This window comes from Artibeus jamaicensis, unplaced genomic scaffold (assembly GCF_021234435.1).
Source record: "Artibeus jamaicensis isolate MK-2021 breed Jamaican fruit bat unplaced genomic scaffold, CSHL_Jam_final scaffold_369, whole genome shotgun sequence".
NCBI lineage: Eukaryota > Metazoa > Chordata > Mammalia > Chiroptera > Phyllostomidae > Artibeus > Artibeus jamaicensis.
Window position 1 is genome coordinate 1,607,431 of NW_026522042.1, and position 12,482 is coordinate 1,619,912.

The following is a 12,482-nucleotide window of genomic DNA, read 5'->3' on the forward strand; positions in this document are numbered from 1 at the left end:
ATGCAGGCGTGCGAGGGCGCCGCGGCGGGACGCCGGGCCTTCGACAGCATCTGCCCCAACCGGATACTGGAGCTGCGCGGCCGGGCCCCCGGGAAGCCCGGGAAGCCGGAGAGGAAGGTGGGGCGGGGCGCGGGGCCCGGCGGGGCCGCACACCCCAGGCCCCCAGGACTGACCTGCACTCCGTTTCTGTGCCCGCCTAGTTCGCCCCTCCGCGGACGTTCTTCTCCGGTTGCGGCGGCGGCAGCCCGGTGTCGGTGTACGAGGACCCCCCGGGCGCCGAGCCCGCTACGCTGCCGGGTGAGCGGGGTGGCCCGGCGCGCGGCCCCTCGGGTTCCCAGTGCCGGGCAGGTGGGGCGCGCGCGGCCCGGCCGGAGGCTCACGGTCCGCCGGGCGCGTCCCCGGCTCTCCCCGCGCAGCCCTCACCACCATAGACCTGCAGGACCTGGCCGACTGCTCGCTGCTCGGGCCGGACGCGCCGCCTGCCGGTGACTCGGCCGCCTGGCAGGTACCTCCCTTTCCTCCTGGCTCCGGTGCCCGCACTCTGGCTTCGGGGTCACGGGTGTGTTCCGCAAAGACTTGTCGCCCGTGGGGAGTGCGGACACGTCTGGCTAGTGAGGGAACATGGGGCCGGAATCCGGGCCCGGAAGATCAGATTTCCTCCTTCCTCCCAATAACTCAGGACTCACGGCCGCCTTCTCACAGCTGTTCTGACCGATCCGGGCAGGGGGCTCACCTGGAGGGCGGGCGCCCCTGCCAGGCCCGTCTCCCGGTCTCCTTCATCCCCATTCCCTGGGGCTTCCATCGCTCAGCCCAGGCAGCAGGGACGGTCTTGTCCGTTCCCCAACCCCGGCCTGGCCTGCACCTTTCCCATCGCCTGGGTGTCTACCGAGTGTGGAGATCGGAGGGTAACTTGTGGATCAAGACTGGGAAGGTCGAAGAGAGTTTACACGTGCAGGAAGCGGGAAGAGGAACGGGGAGAAAGCCGCAGAAGACACTCGTCTCTGCAGAGGGGCCCTGCAGTGGTTCTGAAGTTTCTTTTCTCTTCCCTTCCGAAGGCTCAGGTTACCTACCCTCCTCATGAGACAGAGAGGCATTGGACTTTTTTCCCAAACCCAACTTCTTCCTTCCCTGCCACGCTAGTGCTGGCCAGGGCCGATCCTCCCAGGGCGGATGGTGGAACCTCCCAGCGCTGGTGCCCGCAGGCCCAAGGCCTGCTCACCCCGGGACGTGAAGTGCCCCGGAGGACAGGTGGTCCCAGCGAAATGCAACCCGGAAGAGTGCCAGTCCAGCCTCCTGGCAGCGTGTGCTGGGCACAGGAGGCTGGTGGGGGCAGACCCGGCACGGAGCCCTCTCAGACATGACCACCTCCTACAGCTGCAGGCAGCGATGCAGCAGAGCTTCCCAGGGGGCCCCCCAACGCCTGCCCCTGAGAACCTGGACAGGGTGGGGGGGTCTTGGGGGAGGTGGCCTGCCAGAGCAGAGGCTGTCCAGGGAAAGGTAAGAGTGGGCGTGGCCCTGCGGAGGCCGTTCTGCTGTTCTTTTAAGTTCTGGAAGCTCAGAGAAGGAGAGACAGAGTCTGCAGGCCCCTCCCGGCGCCCAGAGCCCACGCGGCTCTCCCAGCCGCCCTGTCCGAGGCCGGGAGGCTCTGGCTGAGTTTTCACCCTGGTACACAGAACTGAGGCGTGACATCACGCCCGTGTTGGTCTTTGTTTCGGTCTGCTGTTGTTGGAGGAATGCCAGATTCCTGTGTGACCGGGAAGGTCGGGTCAAGTTCCAAGGACAGCGGCCACACAGGATGGCCCGAGAGGTCCAAGGCTTCTCCTGCGGAAGACAGCTGGTGCAAGAGGGAGGGGGGCCCCTGGCCCGTCCTGGCCACATTCCCCAGCCCCTCCTGTTGGGGAAGGCGGGCAGAGAGGGGTGCCCTGGAGGGGTCTGAGGTCCAGCATGTGTCATGCCAGCACAGGGGGGCGTTCCCTGGGCCCCTGTCACCATTGGCCTCCAGGCTCCGCGTGGCCAGGACTTGTCTACAGTCTCTGCGGAGAGTGCAACGTTCCTGCCCTTGTCCAAGGAGCCTCCTCTGCTCTCCGGTGCCCTCCACCAGGGCAGGACTCGAGCTTGGCATTTCTGGGGCCCTCGGCCTCTCCTTCCTCAGTTCCTTTCCCCTGCAGCCTCAGTCCCCAGCTGATGCCAGGGCGTCCCCCCCAATGAAGCCCTCCTCCCTGAGGAAAACCGACTCAGACACTGTTTGAAGCTAGGGTCAGAATAAGCTTTTCTCACAAATATCTGAATAGTATAAAGACGGGCTTCAGCAAGGAGAGTATAATGGAGGCAAAGAAATCTACTGATCAACAGTAGTGCAATGAGCAGAATAGAGATTCTTGGTGGGCACGCTGGAGGCGCCGCCCACCCCATGTGCCCAAAAGACCACTTCCCAGCCTGGCTGCGCTGGAAGGCAGGCGGAGCCGGAGGCACGGAGGTCCAGAGGCAGGGGGATCGAAAGGGACGCCCGCATCCTGGGCAGGAGCCCCGATGCCACAATTTCAGAGCTGGGCAAGAGTGGGCAATTCAGTTTCTCTGAGCCTGATTCAGAGGAGGAGTCGTGGGGTCCTGGGCCCTGCGTGCTTCCCACGTCAGTGTGAGAAGTAAGACTCTGTGTAAAGAGTCTGTCAACTCTAAATGTTCAGGAATTAAGGGGATAGGAGGGTTCCTGGACCCCAGGCACATTGCGGGAACCGGGAGAGTGCACAGTTCAAGACGCTGCAGGTGCGTCACTCTGTGCGGGGGGGGGGGAATCAGCTCAGGATTTTTAAGAAAGGAGAGCCACAGGGCGACCCCTGGGTGTGCAGAATGGGCACACTTTCCACAGCACCTCCGCCCTGGCTTCTTAGACGACCTTTTCCTTTCCATATGGGGAAGGAGTGGTCTATTGGTGACCGAGCCTGGGCACAAATTCGGCCTTAAGCCACTGCCCTGTGAGGCCCTGCACCGTGTCGGGTCCTGGGAGGAAGGACCGGGGGTTGGGTGTCCACACAGCGCGCTCCTGGACCTGGAGCGGTGGCTCCCGGGCCTGTCGCAGGTGAGTCGGTGCCCTGGTTCCTAGGCGCAGGAGGGGCGCGCTGCAGACAGCGGATTGGCTGGTGGCCGGCCAATGGGGCGACAAAGGGACCGGAAGGGTCCAGTGCCGGGGGAGGGGAGGCGCCCTGCCTGACCTTCGTGGACCCGGTCCCCACATCGTGCACCCTCCCCGCGCCATGGCGGTGCCGGACTGCTGGGTCCCGCGTCTCGACGACGACGGGGCTTCGGTTGTTAGGTAAGAGGCCCAGCTGCGAGTGCGAGTGCGTGCAGACCCACCGCCGCAGCGTGGATCGGAGCCGCACGGAGCACAGCCGTGGGAGTGGGGCGTGTCCCGGGCCTGCCGGACTGGACGCCAATCAGTTCACCCCTCTGGTTTATTTCAGAGCCAGGCCGCCCCGCCAACGGCGGTGGACTTCGATCTGCAGGATTTCGGGGACACGGTGGAGGATCTCATTGCAGGCAAGTGAAGTCTCTCTGCCGCTGTGTGCCGGCGGGGTGTCCCCGCCGCGCTGTGGCCGGGTCAGGTTTCCTGGTCGGGAAGGCGGGAAAGCCAGCACCTGCCAGCGACCCGTCGGAGGGCCAGGCTCTCCGGTACTTGGAGGACGTGGGGCTCCCCGGTGGAGAAGATGAATCGCAGGGTCTCTAGCGCTTTCTCAGTCTGGGAGTCTGAGATCTGGGGCAGGGGCCCAGCTGGGCCCTGCGGTCGGGAGAGAAGAGTGGCAGGAGTGTTCCGAGGACTGCAGGCAGGTCGAGCGCCTGCTGCGTGTGTGCAGTATCAGGAAGGGCCTGGGAACGGCGGGGACTCGGAGAGAGGGCCGCTGTACTCACCGAGGAGAAGTCTCCATGAACCCCTGCTTCTGCGTGCCCTCTTTTCCCAATCCCCGCGGGCGCACTCTGAGGCTGCAAACCCAGCTCCCGCTCTCCCGCAGACTCGTCCTCCTTGATGTCACCTCCCCTGGCCAGCAGAGACTTCCCTTTTTCTCCGTGCGACACACTGCCCTTCGGGCCCTGCCTGTCCCAGCCACTGGACCCGCTCGCCCTGCAGCCGCCACCTCGCCCTGCGGACGCGCTCCAATCGGAGCAGTACTGGAAGGAGGTGGCCGACCAGAACCAGAGGGCGCTGGGGGACGCCCTGGTTGAGAACAACCAAGTAGGGACTCTGGGCTGGCAACCCTGGGGCGGGACAGGGTGTGGGCCCCGGGGGTGGGAAGCAGTGGGCCCCAGGCTGGCTCACGGAGCCGCCTGGCTCCAGGGCCGTACCTCAGTTCCCAGCTTCCCTAGGGTGGGGATGTTCCTACCCCGCCAGGTTCTAACAGGGCCGCGTGTGCTCACTGAGGGCCTGGCTCTGTGTGCCTGGGTACTGTGCTCCCCAGTTCACGTTCTCCTTGCCTTCCACACCGTCCCCTTCAAGCTAGACACTCTCACTAGCCCCGTTTTGCAGGTGAGGAAACTGAGCTATAGGAAGGTTGAGCTTAAGAGGTGGGACCCATCTGCCTGTTGCTCAGGTCATTTACTCTTCACCACCAGCCACGCCAAGGGTTAGGTGCGGTGCATTTCGTCCAACTGCTCTGTTTAAAAAGAAGGTTCTAATTCTCGCCAGTGTAGCTACTCTCGGTCCCGTTCTCGATTGGACGTTAGTTAGGTCCGGGTTCCACTCGTTCAGAGCCCCTGACGAGGCCCAGCGTGGTGCCTGCCGCTCAGTGTCCCGGTCTCCTGCAGCTGCACGCGACACTGACCCAGAAACAAGAGGAGATCGCGTCGCTCAAGGAGCGCAACGTGCGGCTGAAGGAACTCGCCAGTCGGACCCGGCACCTGGCCTCCGTGCTGGACGTAAGAGGGGCGCGCACGTGGGATGCTGCGGGCGGTCGGAAATGTCCTGAACACCCGGCCCCCCGCCCCCCATCTGCTCCCAGTGTAGTGCTGGGGCGCGGTGGGGAACTCAGAGACCAGCTGGGAGCCCTCGGAGTCGCTTGCTGGGGCGCAGCTGAAGCGCTCCCAGGTGTCTTCTGCGCGCCGGACGCTGGCCCCAGGCGGCGCCCCTCCTCCTCTCTCGTAGAAGCTGATGATCACGCAGGCCCAGGATTGCCGGGCGGCCGCGGAGCCCTGCCTGCTCAAGGCCACTGCCAAGAGGAGCCTGGAGGAGTTGCTTGTAGCCGCGGGGCAGGACTGCGCGCAAGCAGACGCCATCCTGAGGGATATTTCCGAGCACTGCGACGAAGGGCTGCAGAGCCACGACCCCAAGCGGCTCCGCCTGCAGCCGGAGTCGGCGAGCCTGCTCCGCCCACCCGGGCAACTGCACGGCGCCTTCCGGGGGCTGCGCACGGACTGCAGCGTGCGCGCACTGGACCTGAGCCACGGGGAGCTGGAGGAGGGGGGCTCCTTCTGCACCCCCATCCGCAGCCACAGCACCATCCGCACCCTCGCCTTCCCCCAGGGCAACGCCTTCACCATTCGGACGGCCAACGGGGGTTACAAGTTCCGCTGGGTGCCCAGCTGAGCGGGCATGTGGTCCCTCCAGAATGTTGCCCGCATCCTGAGCGCAGCGCCCGGAGGCTCAGCGGGCGTAGCCGGAACTGTTTCTTGCACCCGGCTGCTCAGACTCCCCCAGCAGGACCGGTGCCACCCAACACCGATTTTTTCCTGGAACAAATCTCAACACCCACACGCTGCAAGTTCTGGTACAAAGACTGTCCAGCCCTCCCCTTTCACAGCGGAACCGCGTGAGTGCGCGCTTAGGCACGCACACGTGTGCGCGTGCGCCGCAGTCCACCCGCCGCAGTCCATCCGCCTTACATTCTGTACTGTCAGAGCGGGAAGGGGCTTAGGACCCGCGTGGCTATTTTATCGTATAAAATGCCTTGGGTTTATAAGAGGGAAAAGGGGGGTTTAAGAAATTGACTCATTTCTACAAGGAGAGGCATTCTTGGGGACTTCCGGTCTCTTACACTCACGTCGGGATGCACATTTTTAGATAACATTTTTATTTTTTTAAATATTTTATTTATTTTTAGAGAGAGGGGAGAGAGAAAGAGAGGGAGAAACATAAGTGTGCAATTGTCTCTCATGTGCCCCCCCGCCCCCCATGGGAGACCTGGCCTGCAACCGGGCATGTGGCCTGACCAGGAATCGGACTGGCGACCCTCTGGTCCCCAGGCCGGTGCTCGATCCACTGAGCCCCCCCAGCCAGGGCTGGATGCACATTTCGTCACTCAGCCTCCCGGGTCCTGGAAGGACACTTAACCGTGTCCCATTGAGACCTTTTCTGTAGCTGCTGGAATAAACCGCCAGGAGAGGCAGCTGAGGTCAGGGAAGCGGAGGAGGATGCGGGCCCCCTGAGGCCCCTGCTCTGAACAAAGCAGACGCCACACGTGTGTTTGCAGTGGTCTCTTGGGTAATTTTGTAAGATTTATGGTCAATCTTTATCTTAATTCTATGTACAGTTTTGCCTAAACAGAATAAGCACACAAAAGACACACTTTGTTCATAAAGACGTAAGTAGATTGCAGAAAATGGCATGTCCCACAGGAAGCAGTGTTCATATTTCTGGCCAGAATCCAGGTGTGGGCATCTTGGCAGAAGCAGAGCCACCTGTTTGAATTCCAAGGGTAGAGCGAGGGTCCGCCCTCGGGTGACGCACTTTTTGCCGTGATCTTCGAAGCACAGCCTCCGTGCTAGCACTGCCTGCACTGAGTTTCTTCTGCCCTGTCGGCCGAGGCTCCCTTTTCTCCTCTGTTGTGAGATTTTGTGAGTAGCATATGTCGAGTAGTCATTTATCCAAGTTCTTATCACGAGGGCTTCTTGTTGGGGCTCAGCCTGGGCAAGTTTCCAGGCCTGTGAAGCCACCCTGCTGGGCCGGGCCTCTGAGGGCAGGCAGTGGGGGGCGGTGAGCTGGGGCGGGGGGAGAACCTGCTCCTCCAGTTGGTCCTGGCGGCTGTCATCTGTGTTTAAATAGCCGTTCAGAAAGGGAAAAAAGGTGCTGAAATAGACCGTATTTCCTCATGCTTTGTCTAACAAATGAACTTAAAAACACGCTGGCTCAGACTTCTTGCCAGCTCAAATACCAGGTTGACATGTTCAGGACTAGAAGAAAAACATAAACACACAAACAAAGCAAAATGGAAATCCTAAGCTTGTCCCAGGAAATAATCAGCTTGTCAAAAGTTCTTTTTCTCTCCACTCCTCAGTTAGTATTTTCATAATACATTAGCTTCAAGGACTGAAGAGTTTAAAAAAATCGTATGTTTTTTTCTATTCGTTTTATGCCTGTATGTTTTTTGTCTTAAAAATTTTTTTAAATTGTTGTTCAAGGACAGTCATCTCCAGTTCTCCCCACCACTACCCGCCCAGCCACCCCCATTTCCCACCCTTAATCCTGCCCCTCTTTGGTTTTGTCCATGTGCCCTTTACAGTTGTTCCTGAAAACCCTGCCCCCTCTTCCCCCATTATCCCTTCCCACCTTCCCTCTGGTTACTGTCAGTTCTTAATCTCAGTGTCTCTGATTGTATTTTGTTTGCTGGTATGTTTTGTTGTTTAGCTTCCTGTTAAAGGTGAGATCATGTGGTATTTGTCTTTCACCGCCTGGCTTATTTCACTCAGCACAATGCTCTCCACTTCCGTCCATGCTGTCTCGGATGGTAGAAGCTCTTTCTTTCTTTCTGCTGCATAGAATTCCATTGTGTGAATGTACCACGGTTGGGTTTTTTTTTTTTTTTTTTACCCATTCATTTTACTGATAGGCCCTGAGGTTGCTTCCAACTCTTGGCTATTGTAAATTGTGCTGCTATGAACATTGGGGTGCATAGGTTCTTTTGAATTAGTGTTTCAGGATTCTTAGGGTATAATCCCAGAGGTGGAATAGCTGGATCAAAAGGCAGGTCCATTTTAAATTTTCTGAGGAAACTCCACACTGTTCTCCACAGTGGCTGCCCCAGTCTGCACTCCCACCCGCAGTGCACTAGGGTTCCCTTTTCTCCGCATCCTCTCCAGCACTTGTTTGTTGGTTTGCTTACGATGGCCGTTCTGACTGGTGTGAAGTGGTATCTCATTGTGGTTTTAGTTTGCATCTCTGATGGCTAGAGATGCTGAGCATCTTTTCATGTGTCTCTGGGCCCTTTGTATGTCAATCGTGTGGGAAAACGTATTTGCCAGTGGATGTTTAAACAATTACAGTTCTCTCTGCCATTCAGATTGTGGACCTGTGACTGTTGTGCCGTGACTGTTGTGCCCGCCACTGGCACCTCCACTGCTCAAGCAGCTTCCATTTCGGGGGCGGGGGCGGTGGGCTGCAGCTCTCCTGTGGACTAATGGCATGGATTACCAACTTCGCACTATTTAGCAATATTTGAGCTAAAAATTTAGATTCATCCATTCAGCAGACGTTTGTGGAATGTTACTGAGAATCTCTGTGATACGGTTGCTAAGAACCCAGCGAAAGAACCCAGCGCAAAGGCCTGCCCTGGAGGATCGTTCTCCTGCGAAGAGACAGACTCACCGAGTGTGCGGAGGCTGTGAGGAAGAGGAGGGTGGCGTCTCAGCTGGGGCTACCGCAGCAGAACACCAGAGCCCCGTGGGTGAGACAACAGACTTTTATTTCTCCCAGTTCTGGATGCTGTGAGGTCTGCCTCCGGGACGCCATCCCGCTGGGGCTCTGATGGGGTTCTCGCTTCCTGCAAGGGCACTCGCCCCCCCCCCCCGGACCCGCGCCCAGGACCTTCTCTGGACCTACCCACCTCCGGCAGGCCCAGCCTCCAAACGCGGTCACGGAGCTCTCCAACGTCTTGGCTCTTGAACAATTCGCTTCTCAACTGTGCCGGTCACGGAAAAGGTGTCTCAGCCGCCTAACAAAACTTCGGGTTTCTATTTCCTACCTGACAACCTGCTCGCGCTGATACCTGCGTGATCAGTCATGCGCCCCTCATGACAAAGGAGATTCGGTTTTTGAACAAATCGCTTCTCCAACAGTTTTCTGGAATGAACCAGGTTGGAGAACAGAGGTTCAACCCTACCGTCACGTCGGGGGCTGGGCTTCACCCATGGTGTTTTTTCTCCCCCCCCCAAATCAGTTGCCTCTCACTTGCATGGCCCCCCGACAGGAGCTCTCGGGCCAGGACAGCACCGGTAGCTCTGTAGCAAGTCGGAGGCGGGGAGGCCCGACGTCCCCCAGCTGTGTTCTTTTTCAAGTAGGATTGGGCAATTCTGGGTCCCTTGTGTTTCCTAATGAATTTTAGAATCATCTTATTTTCTGGGTAAAATCTAGCTGTGGTTTCGGTAGGGGTTGTGTAGAACCTGTAGATCAGTTTGGGATCATTGCCATTTGAAAAATGTTACATCTTTTGACACATGTTTTCCTTTTATTTACATCTTTTCAAACTTCTTTCAATAATGCTTTGTAGTTTCAGTGTACGAATCATACACTTCTGTTAGATTTATATCTAAGCATTTTTGATGCTATTGTAAGTAGAATTGCTTTCGTAGTTTTACCACTAATGTATAGAAACACAACTGATTTTTTGCATTGACTTTGTACCCTATAACCTTGTTAAAATCGTTCAATAGTTCTAATGGTTATTAAAATGGCTCGTAGGGTTTTCTATGTACAAGACTGTGCCGTCTGCAGCAAAGCCAGTTTTACTTCCAATCTCAGCCCCTTCGGTTTCCTCGTCTTGCTCCTGGGCCTTCCTGGGGCTTCCAGCGGGAAGGGGCTGAGCACACCCCTTCGTCTCTCTGCCGATTCTGGAACGAGACCCTCTGTCCCCAATGAGCATGACATTTACTCTGGGTTTGTCAGAAATGCCCTTTATTGGGTTAAGGAAGTTCCCTCCTTTCCCTAGTTTACTGAGCCTTTTTCATGAAAGGGTGTTACATTTTGTTGAATGATTTTTTTACAGAAACAACTGCAAATGGTTTTTGTCCATCATGCTATTAAAATGTTTTATTACATTGATTATTGGACCCAGGAGATTCTTGAAGTAAGATAAGTGAATCAGAATTTCCTTTCCTGGTAAAATGTAAACTTAGAAATAAGGTTCTGAGACTTGCAGTCACTCTGAGGGCAGAGTGCTGGGTGAAGACCCCGCAATGGGCAATGTCAACGCCTTGGGGGCGGCACCGTTCAGGGACCAGGGCTGTGGCCAGGCGGCCCAGGTGGCGACCCTCGGGAGGCGCACCCTGAATCCCAGAGGAGCTGTGCTGTCGGAGAGGACCGGGTGACACTCCGGGCAGGGGACACCCTCTGTGGGGCAGGGGGAGCACGGAGTGGGGACAGCCCCCTGCTCCCCATGTAAAGAGCAGGGAGATGCTGGGGTCCGGGCTGAGTGTCTAGGGGGTGGAACAGTTCTCCCCGGGGGGCCTCAGAGCTTTGGGGGGAGCCGATGGTGTCCTCCTCACCTTGACGTCAGAAACACTCACAGTGTGTAAAGTCTTTAAAAAAACACACGCACACACACAAACCCAACTTACGAGATCAGAGACTTGTGGTTAAAAACACACACGCACACACACAAACCCAACTTATGAGGTCAGAGACTTGTGGTTAAAAACACACACGCACACACACAAACCCAACTTACGAGGTCAGAGACTTGCGGTGTTATTAACGACATTGTTTCTGTAGCTTTAAACTTTTCCTTTTGCTTTGCTTTCCTTGGAGTTGTTTTTTGAGAAAATGATAAACATCTAAAGCTACCATAGCTTCCATTGCAATTGATCTTTGTGGATATGACCTTTATGTTATTGAACCTTCTCTGCCTACTATAAATCTTCCATTTCAGACAGTTCCAAAGGAAATAACATCTTGCTCAACATTTTAAACACAAATCAGAAGATGTGGCTTTTGGTGACAGGTGACCATCCTTTGGCCTGACTTGGTGGCGTGGAGGTGGGTCTGCTCACCACCACCCCGGGGCCGCGACACTGGCTGTGGCTGGGGCCCAGGCGCTTCTGAGCCTTGGCCTCCCACCGGCAGTTTGGGGTGAACGGGAGGCCATCCATAAAGCCACGGCCACAAGTAAGGCGCCCTCCTCTGGTGACCATCGGTAACGTGCGAAGAGGCTGAAGGCCTCGACCTGTCTGCCCCGTTCACCGGACTTGCGGCAGAAACAGGGTGGAGGGCCGAGTCCCCCAAAGGTCACCAGGTTGAAAGGGCTGTCACCTCCCCACGAGCCTTGGTCACTGTGGTGTCACTGGACATTAGCAGAACAGAGAAATGGATGGGGGGAGTTTTTTTTGTGCAACCCCCAAATTAACCTTTCCCTGAAAGTGTAAGGTAAAAGCCAACCACCGCTCTGGGGGCGGTTCCTCCCTTCTGCCCAGGGAGGCGCCTGCTCTCTGCCTCCTCCCCAGGGATCTCCAGGTTCCGTACAAACGGCCGTTAGACACCGCGAAGCAAGAGCTCAAGACCTGGGAAAACGAGAAAGCCTGATACAATTAATGTAACTTAATATGATTAATGAGGCTTAAAAATGGCGTTGTATTTCTCCTTTTCTCTTTTAATGAGTGATCCAGGAGAGGAATTTAAGCAAGTGTGAATGGGGATATCACATATATTCAGTTTACATAATTATTTATTTTAAAATACATTATTATTATTTTGCCCTGGCTGGTGTAGCTCAGTGGATTGAGCGTGGGCCTGTGAACAAAAGGGTTGTCGGTTCAGTTCCCAGTCAGGGCACAAGCCTGGGTTGCCACACATTCGATGTTTCTCTCCCTCTCTTTCTCCTTCCCTTCCCCTCTCTCTAAATAAATAAATAAAACAAAATTTTAAAAGAGATACTTTGTAATAACAGTAATACATGTTTATTGTAGAAAAGAAAAATAAAGCCAGCCATTTAACAATTTATTAATTTAACTGATATAAGCTGAATACCTACTGTGTGCCAAGTACCGGGTGTATATTTGGAAAATGGAGCAGGTGAGGACCTGCCCATGTGGCACTGAGAAGCTGGGAAGAGGGACAGATGACAGCCGGTAGAAGCAGAAATAAACATAAATGTGTCCTGTGGAATCGGAGTCGGCGCCCTGATGAAGAGACGAGGGACAGAACGAGACCGAGAGTCACTCACCGCGGGCGGGGACTGAGGAACTGCGCCTCTAAGGAAGAAGCTTTAGGAAGAAGTTTTGATTTGAAACTGTATCAAAGCAATGCACATGTGGTTAAATCAAATAACAGGGGAAACTGTGTGGAAAATAAGCGTCCGCCTTCCCCACCCCACTGGCCGGCGGCACCTCCTGTCACTCCCTTGCTAGTGTGACCGCCGTGTCCAGTCCCGGCTCTGGCTGGGACGGCCCGGGAAGGCGGGGAGAGTGCCACGCGTGGGGGTGACACACAGCGGGCTCGGCTTTGATTTTAGAGAACCCCCTCCGACAGGGCGTCCAGCCCGTGGCCCAGGGTGGCTGTGAACGTGGACCAA

The 12,482-nt window shown here is 56.5% G+C and overlaps 1 protein-coding gene across 1 annotated transcript; it reads left to right on the plus strand.

The window, feature by feature from the left end:
* MCIDAS (multiciliate differentiation and DNA synthesis associated cell cycle protein) lies at positions 1 to 5,572 on the plus strand. Its single transcript, XM_037145147.2, has 7 exons — positions 1 to 117; positions 201 to 297; positions 417 to 505; positions 3,459 to 3,534; positions 4,005 to 4,225; positions 4,795 to 4,905; positions 5,132 to 5,572. Exons 1-7 carry the CDS (start codon positions 1 to 3, stop codon positions 5,570 to 5,572), a joined length of 1,152 nt encoding a protein of 383 aa, XP_037001042.2.
* The last annotated feature ends 6,910 nt before the right edge of the window (positions 5,573 to 12,482 follow it).

Bases quoted from the DNA above. Each gene is read 5' to 3' on its own strand.
- MCIDAS (XM_037145147.2), top strand. From the start codon at position 1: ATGCAGGCGTGCGAGGGCGCCGCGGCGGGACGCCGGGCCTTCGACAGC. The intron at 118-200 runs GTGGGGCGGGGC...GTGCCCGCCTAG, and splicing joins CCGGGAAGCCGGAGAGGAAG to TTCGCCCCTCCGCGGACGTT. The intron at 4,226-4,794 runs GTAGGGACTCTG...GGTCTCCTGCAG, and splicing joins CCCTGGTTGAGAACAACCAA to CTGCACGCGACACTGACCCA.